Source organism: Xiphophorus couchianus, chromosome 17 (assembly GCF_001444195.1).
Source record: "Xiphophorus couchianus chromosome 17, X_couchianus-1.0, whole genome shotgun sequence".
Lineage (NCBI taxonomy): Eukaryota > Metazoa > Chordata > Actinopteri > Cyprinodontiformes > Poeciliidae > Xiphophorus > Xiphophorus couchianus.
This window is the reverse complement of record NC_040244.1, coordinates 10793342-10810235: the sequence shown is the minus strand read 5'-3', so window position 1 is coordinate 10810235 and position 16894 is coordinate 10793342. Positions and strand designations below refer to the sequence as shown.

Sequence of the window (16894 nt, the reverse complement as noted above, 5' to 3'; positions counted from 1 at the left end):
AAAGGGAGTCTAACAACAGACAGAATTAAGTTTGTAACCTAACGATCCTATTGGCGTGATGATTCTGACTCCAATTTAAAGCCCTGGTACGGTTAAATGGACGATTATGATTAGAACTGAACAAGGTGTTTGGATAATAAGTTCAATGTCTTCTGTTTAAATGTCAATTCTGAGAATCTACACTTTGACCAGTTAGAAAATGTTTCCAGTTTCAGTTGGGGTCTCTACAGCTCCTTCTCATTACTATCTCCTCATGTTTCATCAAAATTCTCCTTTTCCACTCTGTCAGTGTAGGTGGATGGCCCTGTACTAAACCCTTTTCATTTTCAGATAACAGATTAAACACTTCTATTTGATAAGTTCAACACTTGGATTATTGTTATTATTACATGATTAGCAGAGCAGAACATCTATTTTTAAGTTGCAATGGAGTTTACTTACAGTAATGTTTGTGGTTGTAATTTGACAAAATGGGTCAAATTTCGATATACCTTTTGCAGGAAACTACACAGCAAGCATGTAACTGATTCAAGCTAAATTGACTGCTGTAATTCTGCCATCTGTGCAGGAAAGCTAATCCTCATTGCAGCTCTTACTTTTCCTTTCAGCCTGTCTTTGTCTTCACAACAGGATTGAAACTGCACCTGCAGTCAGACTGAATGATTTCCTAATTTATTTCCCGTCGCCCAAGTTCCTCCGAATTCATTTGGTTTTCTCTTGAATAGCTCAATAATTAGTTTTCCTTCCATCTTATCAACACTTTTGCAATAGGGGATCTTTTTTTTTTTTTTTCTGAGCTGACAATCATGTGAATTAGGAGAATCTCTGTAATATATTCCTGTCTGGCTTTGCATGTTTGGTATTTAGGTGAGTGGCAGTAAATGGCAGAAGAAGTAATTTCAAACTACAGGAAGAAAAGGAAGAGAGAGCCACCGCCGCTGTGAGCTAATTAAAAGGATAACATTCTAAAAGGTGAAAAATGAGGAGGGAAGGAAGTGAATCACATTTCAAACATGACTTCCTTTTAGGCCATGCATATCTCATTCCCTGTTGATGTTTGGCTGCAAAACATTTTTCTTTTCCGTCTTCCTCCATAATTCGGTTCAACTCACTCTCTGCTTTAGAACGTAGATACGGGAATGGGTCTGGGCTTTCATAAACTCCTTGTAATAACTTCTCGCTCCAAAAGGACTAATAATGAGTCCCAAAAATAAGACAGAGTTTCTGTGTGACTTTTAAAATGTCTACTGAAATAAAACCAAACAGGAAATAGTTTTACGTTGCACAAAGCTGTAGCAGTGGTTTCTAAGTACCTGACTGACGTAAATACCGGTGTCCTCCTCGTCGTCGGTCCGGTAGCATAATGTCAGACCGAGCTTATCCTCTCTGTTCAGACGACACAGCTCCACTTCCTGTTAAACGCAAGCAAAACAAATATTATTTTTTTAAAAACACTGAAGAGACAGCTGGTGACTGAATAGTGAAAATGAAAAAGAAACACATCTGTTAATATCAAACTCAGTTGAAAGTTGGCCAGGGTTACCTTGCCTGACTTATTATTGGTGTGGCAAAAAAATTTTAATGAGTCATGCAGACTAAAAGAGCTCAACTTTTATGACATATTTCAAGCTTACATAAAGATAATCCATTAGCTTTAGGTTTGCAAAAATGACAAAAACAATCAAATAAAAACATGCAAGGAGCTTCGTGTGAAAGAGCTTTAGTTGTTCTCTAAACAGGCTGCCTGTGTGCTTTTACAGAGTCACTGCTTTCCTTGAGAACATCATTTTAATGACGTTTCAACCGCCTGTTGGTTTGAGGTTGCAGGTAAAAAAAAAAATCCCAGGTAGCCAATTCAGTGTCGCTATAAAATTTGCACTGTGCAACCGAACACTTTCAATCCAAGCCTAAACCTCCTCTCACTGCTTAATATATTACACAGCTTTTACCCCACTCAGGTGGTAAAAGACATACTGCACGTAAAGTGTCAAATTCCATTGTTTTATCATGTAAAAAATACGACAGAGATAAACCAGGCTTCACAAGGGCATCTGTTATGGCAATAAGAAACGGGTTATAGACGTCTATATGCTGTAAAACTTCTTTTTACTGAAGGAGAAGTGCCCAGTCCCTGAAACACAACCCAGCGTCATAGTTGTCCCTCCACCAAACTATATATTCAGCAGAATGCAATCAGCACATAGTGTGATCCTGGCAACTACCAAACCTGACTGGATTGGACGGCGTGGTGGGATAAGTATCATTTGTTGCCGTCAAGAACGCGTCTCCAATGCTCTACAGCTGAGTGGTGCTGTGCTTTAATCACACTGCATTTGACACTTTTCATCGTACTTGGAATTGTAAGGCAACTGCGTGGCCGTAGAAACCCAAAACAGGACCGTCTCTGTTTTCTAGACTTCAGCTAGGCTGAAAGCCAGATAAAGTTTACAGGTATGTAGCAACGGAATCTACATACCTGCAGAAGTTGCAGACTTCTGCAGGCTGCTTTATGATATTACATGGTCTCCCATCAAAAACTGAAATGGAGGGACAAAATGGCAATGAATACATATGAATGAGGTCACAATTAAGGCACAATTTGACAGAGTGACGACTGTAACATCGCAATTCAATAGAGGTTGTCTGAATACTTTCGACAATGTAATTTGCCTGTTCTTCTGGACATAAAACAATTTTTTTATTTTTTATTATTATTCGTTAAGTCAAGAGTGGTTTTTAAAATTCCCTTTGACTAAATAATAAATGTTTCATCGATATTGACTTTGGGGTGGATATATATTTGGGCATTCTGCTATGGGTGGGTATGAGAATGCTCCAGCTTCTCGTTCACAACAGGACTGTTTTTCATAGATTATAAAGTTTTTCTCTTTCAAGAAGCTTTCCCCCTTTGCTTGTGCTGACTGTTCAGGTCTTTTACTAAACTTTGACGGAACAGATGCACAACAACAAACTGGGTCTGTGCACAGGTGGATGAATACATGTTTGTATGGAAAAGTCTCCTACATTTCTATGTCGCTAATAAAAACAAAATAGAGAAATAGAAGTTGAAGTAGAGGCAGCCTTAATTTGCATATTGTTGCAGTCCAAGCTCCATCTTGGGACGTGAATATTAATTAAGTCAAGGGATACAAAACTCAAACTAAGCCAATACGGTAGAGCCATGCAGGCCGGGTCTTTCATGTCTATGCATAGCCCCCCCTCCAGGACATTTCCCCAAATTTAGTCCTACTCACCGCTGGTTCTTTTTGATCTCTGCTGTGTATTAAAGTAATCACATAACGATAACTCTGGGGGTAATCTTTATTAACCTCACACTGCCAAATCCATTTCACCTCTGTGATGAAATGAAGGAAGGGTTGTGGGAAAGAATGACGAGTAAAGAGAGGGAGCTGCTGGGGATGGTGGAGGGGAGGCAGGAATTAAACCCCTGTCCCGTGTTTCTACTGTCAGGGGAAACAACGGTAGCGGAGATTGACAGGGGAAGAAATTAATTTCTGTGGCATTTAACCCCCTGTGCAAACAGCCCTGACCTTCAAGGGTTGGGTTGTGGAAGGAGTTTATGATTTTGTAACACAACACACTGCTTCGCACCAGGCACACTCCTCACCAGCATGATGAACTGGTTGATTTGTGCCCTGATATTGCCTGCAATGAGATTAAACATGTAATCTCTTAGAACATTGGATGGCGTCAAAGGCTACAAGAGATTACTTAATAATTACAGAAGGATTATGATTTATTCTGATTAGTAGTTTAACTTTAAATGTTCACAACACTACAGAAAATCATGGTTTTTGATACCTTTGTTGTGAGAAAATATGTTAAGAATATTGAGATTGGACTGACAATATTAAACATCTGGAAGATGTTTAATATTAAGCGAATGCCCATTTCGATCGGGCATTCACTTAACCACCACCTCATGTTTCATTCAGTTGTAATTAGTGCCAAGCACAACGTTCACTGACTTATTGTTTCCTCATTTCAGCGGATGACAGCCGTTCAGCTGTAAGCAGCTTTAAGCATAAGAAAGATAATTCGGCTGATCGGGGTTCTAAATTTGTTTTACCTCCTGCTAATCCGTTGTGACACAGTTACACCAAGCCTTTAATCTACATAAAGGTAAAAGGTGGTGGGGGTGGGAGGAAGAAAGAATATTTATTTTGCAGAATATGCAAAGGTATTCATACCCCGTGGTCAAGTCCACAGGTGAGTAATCGTACCTGGTTTGACTAGTAAAATTTACTCAAAAAGTGGGATGAAACCAATTGCTATACTTTTAGTTTTGACGCCTGTGAAGCGTTTTGTTTTATACTTGGCTGAATGTACAAGTATAAGCATGGTGAATGTGTGTGAAGTAGCATTATTTAACATTTCTTCAAACTTACTTGATGTGATATATTAAAAATAGGTTTGCCTGAAATCATTTTTTTCCTCATTTGTGGTTTTCAGCATTAGAAAGTGGCGCCTGCGACAAACCAAATTAAGATTTAATAATTTGGCAAACAGAAAACTGACTTCTGTACACCCCACTGATTCCACTTTATTAATTGCATGGTGCAAGCAATGAAATTCTGTCATTATTAAAATATTTCTTGCCTCCAAGGCCTTGGTATATAAATGTGTTGGAAACAAATTAATTCCGAATCGATTCCTGTTTGATCTGTCAAATTCATAACCCTGAAACTCGGCAGGTGCCTGGTAATGTTATGGTGTGCTAGATTTGGCAGAACCACCAGGTGTATCATGACAGCTGTACCCAGGTGGGCAATCAGTTTGAAGTGAAGCAAAACCTGTCAGTTAGAAGTCATTTTTTTCCCTTGGAATGGCAGCCATGTTCTGTTTCCTGCAAGGGGAAAGCTATTCTTGTTTCAGTTAGATACACATGGCTGGACTGGGGAAAGTGAGGACAGCTGATTTGGTGTGTGCAACGTCTGGCAGGTGGGGGTGGAAGGGTGTGTGATTAAATGGGCGAACGCTGTACGGTCCAAGTTGTTCTGATAGCACTGCTATTACCAAACAAAACCAGTCCGTCACCGTCCCACCGCCGACCCGAACTGGGGGAGGGGAGGTTGCTAAAAGGCCACAGCTACCAGCAAAGGGATCCTATTAACCAAGGAAACTGTGCACTGAACCAGGAAGGGCCTATTAAGTTACACCGGAAAACAGACAAAGCAAATAATACCCATCACTTTCAACCTGGGAGAACCTCAAGGTGGCATCATCTAAACAGCACAATGCATCTGCTAAACTCTGTGCAAAAGGTCAACTTTCTCCTCGAAGAGATACATTTTTTAAAATAAATAATTTATCTGCACCACTGTAGCCCATGCAGCTTGGGTTATAATTTTAGAACCAGAGGACTTTAGACTAGCCCACTATTTTAATCAATTGTAAGAGTAGCACTAAATCAATATTTCTACCCAAGTAGAAGTTAAAGGTGATCATGCAAATAATTATTTAAATGTAAAGAAATTTGGTAAAAAGTCTACCTAAGAATTAAGTACTTGTGCAAAACATTTTAATCTTATTTTGTCAAAATGATGTCATCATACAGAGAAAATTGAATGATGTGTAAATAAATAAGTCACATCACTACAAAATACCAAATTCAGAGAAGAAAAATATCCCACAAATTCCCATAAAATAACTTAAAAGTTACTGATTGTAATACGACAAAATGCAAAAAATGATGATGAGAGACCCTACCTCGTACTCGTACTCTTCAGGCCTTTCCACTTCTCCTGGAGTATTGGACATGTACTCTGGACATTCATAAAAGTCGTGTTCCATGGTGTGTATGGATTGACAGCTAAAGCAAAGAAAATGAGCCATGATAAAGATCATTTACATAATTTTGTGTTCCCATATCAAAGCGTGTCATTCTGTGGAATAAATTAGATGGACATCTGTTTATGTAACTGTTAATATAAGACACCTTGTACATATTTCATGAACCAGACTTTACCAGCAGTTACCATTTTTCCATACCCAAAGTCTTTATACTTTGTCTCATTTTGTGACAAAGACATAAACAATTTCCCCCATTAAAGCCACGAACTCTGAAAATTGTCCCTGTGACTGCCTCACTGTAATTACTGACCAAGCCTGTAAGATTTTCAGTTTTGTGAGGCAAAATGAATTCATTTCCTGTCCAGCAAAGCTCTATAAACAGTATCAGAATGGGTGCCGTGTCAGGCCGCCTACTATATCAGTCCATTGGATTTTAATCGCCTAGCAAAAGCCTTCATTAAGGAAAATGGATGTAGCACACCGAAGCAATTACTGTTTGCCAGTTCGCCTGTGCATAATCATATCACAGTGCTTGGCTTTGCTTGGGGTTTCCACTCTGACAGAGCTGCTTAATAGCTATTATAAAAGGAATTCAATAAGTGTTTTCCCTCACCTGTCGGAGAGCAAGAACGGACAGATGTCTGGGACTGGCGGGGTTGCGGGCCGGAGCTTGGCCAGCGCCATGATGTGCTCGAATGTGATGTCTGTTTGTGTGCAAACGTCGACCACACACACATCCTGTGCTGAGTCGCAGTTCTTTTGCACAACGGTGGCTCTGGCGGGGGTTCGCCGGAGAACCTGGACAACGATGGGGTCTCGCCTGATGGCCTCCACCACTGATTCGTCATGTTCAACCTTGGAGAAGTCACGCCCGTTCACCTTGGGTGAGAAAAAAACCCGAAAAGGTCTCATGAGGCAAATCTCACTCTGAGTGAGAGCAGCTGAAAAACTTTGAATTGGCTTCACGTTGGAAAAAAATTAAAAAAACAACTATTCATGTTGGAGATGTTTTGCTCATCGGAGGTTTCTTGTTTAACCCTTTAAGATATTATTTAACCAGAAATAATCCATCATTTGATTGAGCCACCCAGCAGCATCCAGATGTACATCAAATATTTGCATTTTTTTATATAGTACCTGCACAATCCCCCAAAGTCTGGCACCAAACAGCATCCATTAAAGTACGCCCTAGATCAAAACTACAAAATGTAAATTTGATATATCTTTTCACTTCACAGTATTTTTCCCAGTAGGCTGTGAGATTGTAACTGCTCACCAGCTGACTTTATGTTTTTCAGTTCCATGTAAGTTCAGAAATATATTTTTCTATAGAGCACATTTGATCTCTTTCTAATTCAAATGCAAGTCTACCCTGTTCTTACGCCAATCCATCTAAGCGAGATGCATTATTTATGCTGAAATTTTACTATTAAGCCCATTAAGTGCATAATAGCAATGCTGATTGAGACAAATGAGCAATAAAATGGAAACAAGCACCATCGAGTACACCATGTATCATCAGAGACACAAGTTTTAGCGAACATTGCATTTATAATTCAGATAATCAGCCACAGTTGTGCAACACTGGGATGGGTAGAGGACAAGCTATTTGTGTAACACGTCGCAGCGACTGCTTTTGAAAACATGCATATTGATCTGCACATTTATTCAAACAGCTTATTTGTTCTGATCTGGAGGATATGCAAATATCAGTTTGCTTGAAAAAGCTTTAATGGACATGCGTGTCGATCCTGAGCATCGCTATTACTCAAACACGACTGCACAACTGTCAACAACATCCAAGTTGTCTTTATTCTTGTGATACTTTGTTGTTGGACGGAGAGATCAATCTTTACAGTGTTACAATGAATTTGCGTTAAAATGTTTATCTTTTTACAGTGGCAATCCCCGTTATCCTATAGAATGGATTTTTCTGTCACAAAGCAAACATAAATAAATTCAAAATAAAGCCAAGCAAAGTTCAAAACAACTTAAAAGTTTTACTGAGTAGTAGAAGGATATATTAATCAAGGCATTAGCTGGAAGGTAATTGTTGCCCGACAGATGAGACAATGACAGCTTAATGGCTTTGAGCAGGTTTGTCTATGCGAGCAGCAGATGTTTCTGTGCATCATGTACTGCATCAAATTATACACACCGTGGCATTGGCAACAAGTAAAAACCAGAAAAGAAAGGTATTTTTGGCTGAATTTAGATTTTGCTATTAAACTGAATTAGAAAACCCTGCCCCATCAATTTATATATAAAACAATATTCATGTTTGGTTTTTTTGCTAAAAATGTACATTTTCAAGCAAACATTTTACAGTTTAGCCTACATTACACATTTAGACTCCCAATAGCTACAATAATGAAATTAGCATCAGCTAAAAGACAGATTGAAGTGTTCAGTGTAGATTCCCACATTTCGCTCCATTTATTTCTTGTTCTTTTGTTCCTGTTCCCTTCACATTGGGGGTGCCCAAAGTCGGCCCTCGAGAGCCGTTTTAGTTCTCATCCTGGTGGTAGTAACAACCTTTTCAGCATGTCAGTTTTCTTCTTAGGCCTTCTAACGATTTATCATTAGATCCAGGTGCGTTAAACCAGGGAGAGAATTAAACCACGCAGGATGCCGGCCCTCGAGGACCGACTTTGGACAACCCTGCCGGCTTCACCTGCTGTGTTGATTCTGTGTCATTTGGCCATTTTTCCTCAGCTCCACCAGTCATGCACCCCACACAGTTCCAGCACATTCAGTTAATTACACTCTCATCTTCTTTGTTCCAAATCCACCCTCATGTTTACCTGGTTATCTGTCAGGTTCATCTGCTTCCTCCAAATGGTTCTCTTCTCTTTTTTGTTGCCTTTTTTTCTGGGTTAGACACAGTTCTCTGATTTTCCTTGGTTTATTATTAAACATCAACTTGAGCCATCATGTAGAATACCAGGCCTATAAAATTTAAGCAGTAATTTTCAAGTTCTCATTGCCTACAATATTAATCGGTTTCAATTCTTCTAAATAAGTCAAACTTTTAAATTGGATATTTCTACTCTAAATTTTTCAACCACTCAAATGCTAGGTAAAGTAACTCTGCCACTTTCTCTGAAGTTTCACTACAGTCACAACCTTATATAACTACTCTGTCGCCTTGAAAGATCTCAGTTCTGGTCCTCTGGTCCCCCCCGCCCGCCTGCCTTGCATATGTTTTAAGCGTTTTCCCTTCTGCCACACACCTGGCATGAATCTGTGGGTGACTAACAGGCATCTGCGGCGCTCGATGGCCGCAGAAGAGGTCAAGCAATCATTTGAGAGAGGCGTTCTGGAACAAAAGCACATCTAATACATGAAGGGTGGGGAGAGGGGATGAGGATGGGAATTGAGAAACACTTGCTGCTGGGACCTCCCATTACAATGTCTCTGAAGTCTATCTGACTTGCTTTCTAGCCGGACAAAAGAAAGAAAGAAAGAAAGAAAAAAAAACACAGCAGTCTGCTACTTGCATATGTACACTTGACAACCAATTCAGTTGGTTTGCTATTATATATATTTATGTAAATGACTGTGATATGCTGATTCTTCTTTTGGGGGGGAGTGATGTCAATATTTAGATGACAGGACACTTTGTGACTGATTATTAACTCGCTAATAATTGGGTCCCAGCTTTCCGCAACCAGGAGCCAACTGTTGGATTTGTTGAAACGGCTGCCGTTCCATCACCGCTTCGCCTGAAGCTTTCAACATACACAAAGCATATCGCACATGTCAGCCTTTAAACGTGACAGGGTTTCTATCAACTTGTCACTTCAGATGGTTTAATGTTATTTCCAGTCCTCAATACAAACAGCGTCTGATAACAAAATCACTGAGATAAGGGCTGCATGTGTGTGCGTGTAAGTGCACGTGCACTCGTGAATGGATGTGTTTGCTGAACTGAGATAAGAGCGAAAGCACTCAACCTCACAGCTAAACCTGACAGATATGGTGTCATTGCGAACAAATGGAAGCAAACACAGAATGCACAGAAAGTTTTCATGCACAATTTAAGCATTATATCATCCCCTAGAAAGATTTGAAGCATCTATACGTTTGCATTTACGATGTCGGACTGAATAACTCCTGTCTCACGCCGAAAAGGGTTACAATGAACTATGAAACAATGAGCTGCCCTCGTCCATTTAGTGTTGACCTCGTCTTCCCCTGCAGCAGTCGAAGCCCTCGGCACAATCTTTCGTTTTACCCCTACATTTTGATTTCTGTAAACTTCCGCTCCGCTCACAAAAAGGCCGTTTTCATATTCATGGAGGCGCGATGTCACGAGGAGGCAGGAAACGCAGGTGGCATGCCGCTTTAATCTTCCAAATCTCATTTCTTTTCCCTCTACTGACTGCATTGTGAGGATTCAGAAGGGCTCACTGTTCATAAATGTCTCATTTCAATAATAAAAGTGTCTTATGGACAATATCATCCTGTGCAACAATGGGAAAAAATTATCATGTTTTCGCACGTTCGAGTGACAGGTGGTGTGGTTATACGATCGGTCAATTGAATCAGGCCCGACATGCGATCAGGATACTGTGGGGATATTGACATGCGTCTTACATGCGATCGGGGAGAAAAAATATGAAAACCAGAGAGAGCTGAAATGAATGTTTGATTTATTCATTGTTGTTTAGAGATGTGCTTCCAAAGAAATCTAATATTTGTAATATGCCGGGTAAGAGACATTGTGGTCTCCGAAGAAAATTACAGTATATCATTTAGCTACTTTGATCATCTTTGGGTTATCTTATTGTAACCTTGTATTCCCGACTATATGATATAATAAAATAAAAAGTTATTGGAAAAGGGGATAACTTTTTTTTTCTTGGTAGATGGAAAGTATACCTCTTTTATTGTATTTTGGCACCAGCCCTTTTAAGTTTCCTCAAAGTGCCTTGAGAGATTGAAAATTATGCATGGCAAAATATTAAAAAAGGTGTGCCATGTGTTTGCACTGAGAACCCTTTACTTTTGATACCCCTATTAAATAGAGAGCAACTAAGTCCCTTCAGAAGTTTCTCTATTAGAGAATACGATCCATCTGGAATTCATTTAATCTTATTTTAACTCCAATTGTTCTATGAAGGCCTAAGAGATTTGTTAGAGAACATTATGGAACAGACAATATCATGAAGACCGAGGTACACGCTTGACATGTAAGGGAAAAAGTTGCGGAGATGCTCAGCAAACAGGTGGAAGAAGGTGCTCAGGTCAATTGAGATCAAAATTCAACTATTTAGGCTGCACACAACATGCCATGTGTGGTTAGAAAACTGTTACTTCACATACGGTAGTGGCAGCATTAGACTATGATGGTGCTTAGTGAAGGGAACGTTGTTGGAGTTGCTGGGATACAGATAACTCTAGGGAACTATGGGAAGAAACCTGTTGAAGGTTACAAAAGACGTGAGCCTGGTGCGGCGGCTCACCTTCCAGCACAGAGCTACAATAGAATGCTTTGGGTCAATATAGTCGATACATAGTGGGTATTCCACATCATGACTCCGAAGAAAAGCTAATTCAATTTAAGGGGCCTAAAAGTGGTCTGAAATCATTTCTGAAATCGGTTTCTCCAGTTCATAATTACAATCTCTTATGATTTGGTTTTACAGCACAAAATCCCATCGCCTCAAATATAAAACTCAACAACACTCTTGCAGCAATATCCTTTGATTTCGCACTTTTCTTGATGTTTAAGTTTTTGGTTCTTTTCAGGAGAAGGAAACCGAGAACATAAACAAACGACCAACCCCTGATCACAGATTTTAAAACTTTTACTACCTAAGGGCCACAAAAAAAACAAAAAAACCCTGACTCAAATGTATTTACTTTGTTTATCCTTAATTACATGAGTAACATTTCACCCTGATTTGCATTTTTTTAGGGCAGGCTTGATCATCTTTTTCAATCAGCAACCGCTCGCCGCGCCTCATGGTGCTCTGCTGTTTTACATTTCTGTATCACACCAATTAATCAAAGTGACAAGGTATTTAATGAGAGGCAATTAGAGTGTTAACCAAAATGCAAATCAGACAAGGACAGAGAGAAAGTACTGGTGGGGTGGGGAGGGAGAGATTTTGTGTTGCGAGCTCAGCGTGTTGGCATGTATGGACGTTTGTGATTAGCTATGGCAACAGGTTGAAGGAAATTTCACTCAGGGCTCTAACTGAGTGAAATTTAGTCCACTTCTTTCCACCTGTGCTCCTCCACACCCCTGATATCATCTATGTGCATGCATGTGAATGTGTGCACAAGTTGCTACGAGTGTCCTTGAGTTGTGTGTGGGTTTTTTTTTTAAGCAGACAGCGTCTCCGGCCCAACAGGCGAAAACAACCAATTAGTTCCGCATGAGAAAGTCAGCATGACAAGATGAAACATGGACTTAACAGCTGCTGTCGAGACGGATGTTAAGTACCGCGCTTAGGTCAGTCTCTTCTACATCACACGGTATCTGTGTGCAGCAGATTAGAGCATGCTTCCTCCAGGAATGGCTCTCCGTAGAGCCGCCTGGCTTCAGATGTTAGATCAGGCAGTCAGAAGGAGCCTAAAGATAAGGCCGTACCTTTTAGTTAAACACTGGCAGACGTCAAGGAGTTTCACAGCTACGGATGGCCTGCAAGTCCCATATGTTCATGTTCAGTGATACTTGCTAAAAGTAGCATACTTGTGTATCGTCCCTCAACTGGTTATTCTGTATTCAAAATTCCCATCATGAAACATAAGTGACACATAAGTGTCCTTTAATCTGATTGATTTTGCTTCTCTGCAGCTGATGCTTCACCATCTCTGGAAACTGGTGTTTGACACATACTTCTGAGCACTTGGGAGTTCTATTCTTAAAACTACGCGACAATGTAAAAGATAAGCCACATTTTCACAATTCACAACTGTTATGTTTACATTTTTGGATATGCGTAGCTGCTCAGATTTTATTTAGAGATTGAGAAAGATACAAGCAACCTGGTAGAAAACTTGTAAAAATCTACAGAATACTCGAGTCTGTGCCAGAGGTTCACCTTCCAGCAAGACAACAATAGCAAACATACTGCCAGTGCTACAAAGCCTTGGTTTAGATAGAAGCATATTTAGTGTTGGAATGGCCCAGACAAAGTCTCAATGTTAATCCAGATAAAAATCCCCGTGTAGTTCGCAGATCCTTTCTACCCTGAGCTTGAGGTGTTTTACAGAAGAATCAGTTGCTAGAATTTCAAACTGTAATTACTGTGAAATTTTGTCCCACAAAGTATTGAATCAGTATAAAAATCCATTGTGTGATTTTTAACTGGGATAGTGAAAAACTCAGAGGGTAAGTGATTCAATTTTTTTTTCTCTGGATAACCCTAAGCCAACATGAAGTATGTTTATTCAAGAGTAATGTTCTTAGTTTTGTTTTATAATAAAAATGGCTCATATGCCTGTATTTTAAAGTGGCATATCATATTTTGTGCTAGCAAAGGGCCTCTTTATGGTCTCACCAGTAAATTCCATGTTTTGTGTTATAAGGAACCCTCCCCCGTTCTTTTCCTGCCACTCTCATCATTTGTCAACTCATTTGAACCAGTTCGAATATTGTGTAGTATGTTGCCAAAGAAGTCCATAAACAAGACATTTCTTCTTCATATGTCTGTGGCATTACACAGGTAGTTCAGGCAAGCACACCGGCGTCAGAAACCGTTGACTTGTGATTGTCATTCCAAGCAGCTATTTCTGATGCAAGCGAAGGGAAATCAAAGGTTATCTGTCAGTGAATGCATTAGGAACCCTCTTATTTCCTCCTCTTTGTCCCACTTCTTTATGCAAGACAGCCTTCCTTTCAATTAGGCTTCATGAATACAGATACATCTCACTGTTTTACTCCTGCAAAGAAACACATTTTGTCTTGCTGTCCCTTTCCTTTTTTTTTGAGAACAAGATGCATTGATTAGTTCAAGGTGAAAACAACTTCGTCTCAGGACTACAAATCTCTTGACAACATTCAAGAGGTCTTCAACAGATTCAGTAATGTAACCCTCAATCTGTTTTGCTTTATGTGAATTGTATCTTAGTTTTCTTAATTTACTCTCATAAATGAGCAATGCTTTCTTCTTTGTGCGCCCATATATTATGCGCTGTCATTTAACTAATAGGCTGTGTGTCTTTGAGCAGCCATGGATGCCACGGGTTATGACAGACTGCATCAGCAAGACATTCATTACCCTCACCATCCTAGCAACCAAATCACAATAACTGCAATCCAAATGTGGGCACCCAGCCTCGCTGCCACACACTCCTTATTTCTTGTCACCGACGCATAAATTAGCCTCCCTTTTGTCACATCAGGAGACTGGCAGGTTGAGAATTGGCTCAGTTTGTTTTCCTCCTTGTGACACGTGGAGCATTAATGTTGGGATGGGAGCAAAAAAACCCAAAAAACTCTTCATTGAGAAATCAATAAATGCCGCTTTGATTCCCGCATTTGTACATATGCAGGTATTTTGTGTCTGAGGAATGTCTGAATGTGTTTTATTAACATTTCAACCACATATAATTGGATGATTTCTCGCTGATGCAGATAGTTGCCTTGACTGACTAATGTAATTGGCCCGTGCTGCAGCAGGACTATATTGTTGCGCCGTGTCCTCCCCAAACTCATTATATCACCATTAATCTCTCATCTGCCATTAGAGCAACAGCCAGTGAGCCGAGCGTAACAACAGAGTGTCCCGTCTTTGAGCCCCACAACCAATACTGGCAATGAGTTTGAATTAGGCTCTCTGGGGTCACCGATTAGTCCCTCTTAATTCATCCAGATGGCTGAGTTCACAAAGAGGCTATATTTTACTCCCCTATTTGAAAGCTGAGTAACACAAAATCTCAATTTAATTACATCAGTTACTTCTCTATTTTGGTATCAACTTTTCTTTCTCTTAAGGTGGATATTTTTTGTCAGGATTTATTTTGATTTGATACATAAACAAAGAAAAAAGGTTTCAAAAATATAGATACTTTACGACACAAAGAGGGATAACTCAAGCCAGAAGAGATGAACTGTCAACCAGCTGTTGTTTGTGAGCATAAAGTTAAATTTAAAAACGCTTTTTAAAAAGAAATTTAAATTTAAATGCTAGCAGATTACATTTAATAAAAGACCTCTCCAAACATTTTTCCTATATATTTAGCCAGATTAATTCTCTGGAAAGGCTTTTTTTTCTTGTTACTGAGCAAGATGAATGAGAGATTGTTTAACTTTGAACCCCAAATTAATTTGACTTCTTATCTCAATTTTGTTGCCAATAAACTTACTGATAATAGGATTTTCTTATGCTAATTGAGTTCTTAAATGTTACAAAAAAGCAGTAGTTTTCAGAAATTGTGCTAGTCATGCCTTGTCTTGTTTTGCATTTTAACTGAACTGGGAAGCAAGTTTAGCAACTTTTGTCATTTCCTTGCTTCCCTGCTACTTTCTACTTTTTAAACTGAAGGAATAAAATCCAGCGTGTGCATCAGCGGCGCACTAAAAGCTGAGGAACAACTGGATATCATGCATACTTTTAATACAGATAATCTTAGAGACAGTGATGTTAAAGGCTAGCTGTAAAATCGAGACATTAAAATACTAAGAGAATGTTTCAATTTCCATATTTTACATAAAAAAGCAATAGACATCAATATTAAAGCACCTTATTCCCTTCACAATAAAAACTGTGGACCCAAACTAACTTGCAACCTTAGAAGTAAGGAAATAGAGGCATCACAAAAGGTCAAAGGAACCTAAAAATTTCAGCTACTTTTAACTCATATCTGACATTCAGGATGCTCATTAGTACCCCATTTATTTCAGCTTACTTAGATCATCATTGCACACAGTCATATTATTCCTCTTCATACGAGCCCAAAAATGGCTAAAGGCAAAAAGTCAACTCTAAATGCAATCGGGAGCATAATTAGCAGAAAAGTAGCAGCCTGGGAAGTGAAAAACCTCACTAAAGAGCGGGAAAATTAAAGATTTATGTGCTGCTTTTTGCATAAATATAAATCTTCTTATTTTCCAGAAAAGCCTAGAGTGTGTGAAGTTTTCTCTCCTCACATCAAACTTTACCCTTTTTTCTAGTGATGCGTGTTTATGTTCACTGGAAGCACCTAACACATTAGCATTATTCATAGCGTGAAGTTTCCTCAGTCTGCCCTTTGGTGGAGAAGAGAAACGACTTTACACTTCATTTACACTTCACACTAGATGTGAGCAGGAGAGCTGTGCCTGTAAAGAAAAATGCCTTCATCTAAACAGACACCTGGTTGCTTAAATGAGAGATTTGCCATTGTCTAATTCAACCAGATTCAGTCGAGATTTAACAATATTTCAGTGTGACTGCAAATCTTTAAATCTGGCCACGCAAATTTGTGAGTTTGCAAGTGACAAAGTTGTCTGCAAATTCAGATAAAGCTTTTTTGTTATTTTCTACAACCAAACACTGCCGCAAAGCAGCACTATGTAACTTTTATAAAAACAAACAAAAAAGTTTTTAAAGTATTTTTTTTACTAATACAGCATTCATATTATAAGACAGATAATCTGTGAAAAAAATTGAGGTCCTCTACCTTCTGGCAGTACTCCTCCTATTGCCATCTGAAAAAATACAGTCCTCAGCCATAAACAACCAATCAAAGCCAGGAGGAAGGTCTTAGCGCTGTCAGTCATGCTTGTGAACACACTCCCCTCCCAAGCCCTCTCTGCTATGATACAGCTCCTTCACCACAAAGGAGAAAACCATGAATGCTCAGGCTAGTTAGCATAGCCGCTGATGACAACAGATAAATGGTTTTCCTATTATGGTAAATTGTTTCTATTAGTAAATTGAGCAGCGCTTACAAATTCTGGCTATTTTCATTCGGAAAAGATCCGAATTCAGACCGTCATGAAAAAGTCTGATATGGGTCACATATGGGCAAAAAAAATGGATTTGGGTCACAACTGCCTGCTGTGTGAACATAGCCTAAGTACCATTATTATTATTAGGTCGCTGGTACAACATTTGCAGGGCATTTGCATACATTTCTTAGC

General features: G+C 39.3%; 1 protein-coding gene across 2 annotated transcripts in view; it reads right to left on the bottom strand.

The window, feature by feature from the left end:
• pdzrn4 (PDZ domain containing ring finger 4) overlaps positions 1-16894 on the bottom strand; it is a 61331-nt gene that overhangs the window by 6739 nt on the left and 37698 nt on the right. For both annotated transcript variants that reach the window (XM_028043248.1, XM_028043247.1), the window contains exons 2-4: positions 6428-6693; positions 5731-5833; positions 1314-1412 (exon numbers count right to left, since the gene is read on the bottom strand). In XM_028043248.1, coding sequence (XP_027899049.1) covers positions 1314-1412; positions 5731-5833; positions 6428-6498 — 273 coding nt within the window. In that variant the 5' untranslated portion in view covers positions 6499-6693. The remainder of the gene's footprint in view (positions 1-1313; positions 1413-5730; positions 5834-6427; positions 6694-16894) is intronic.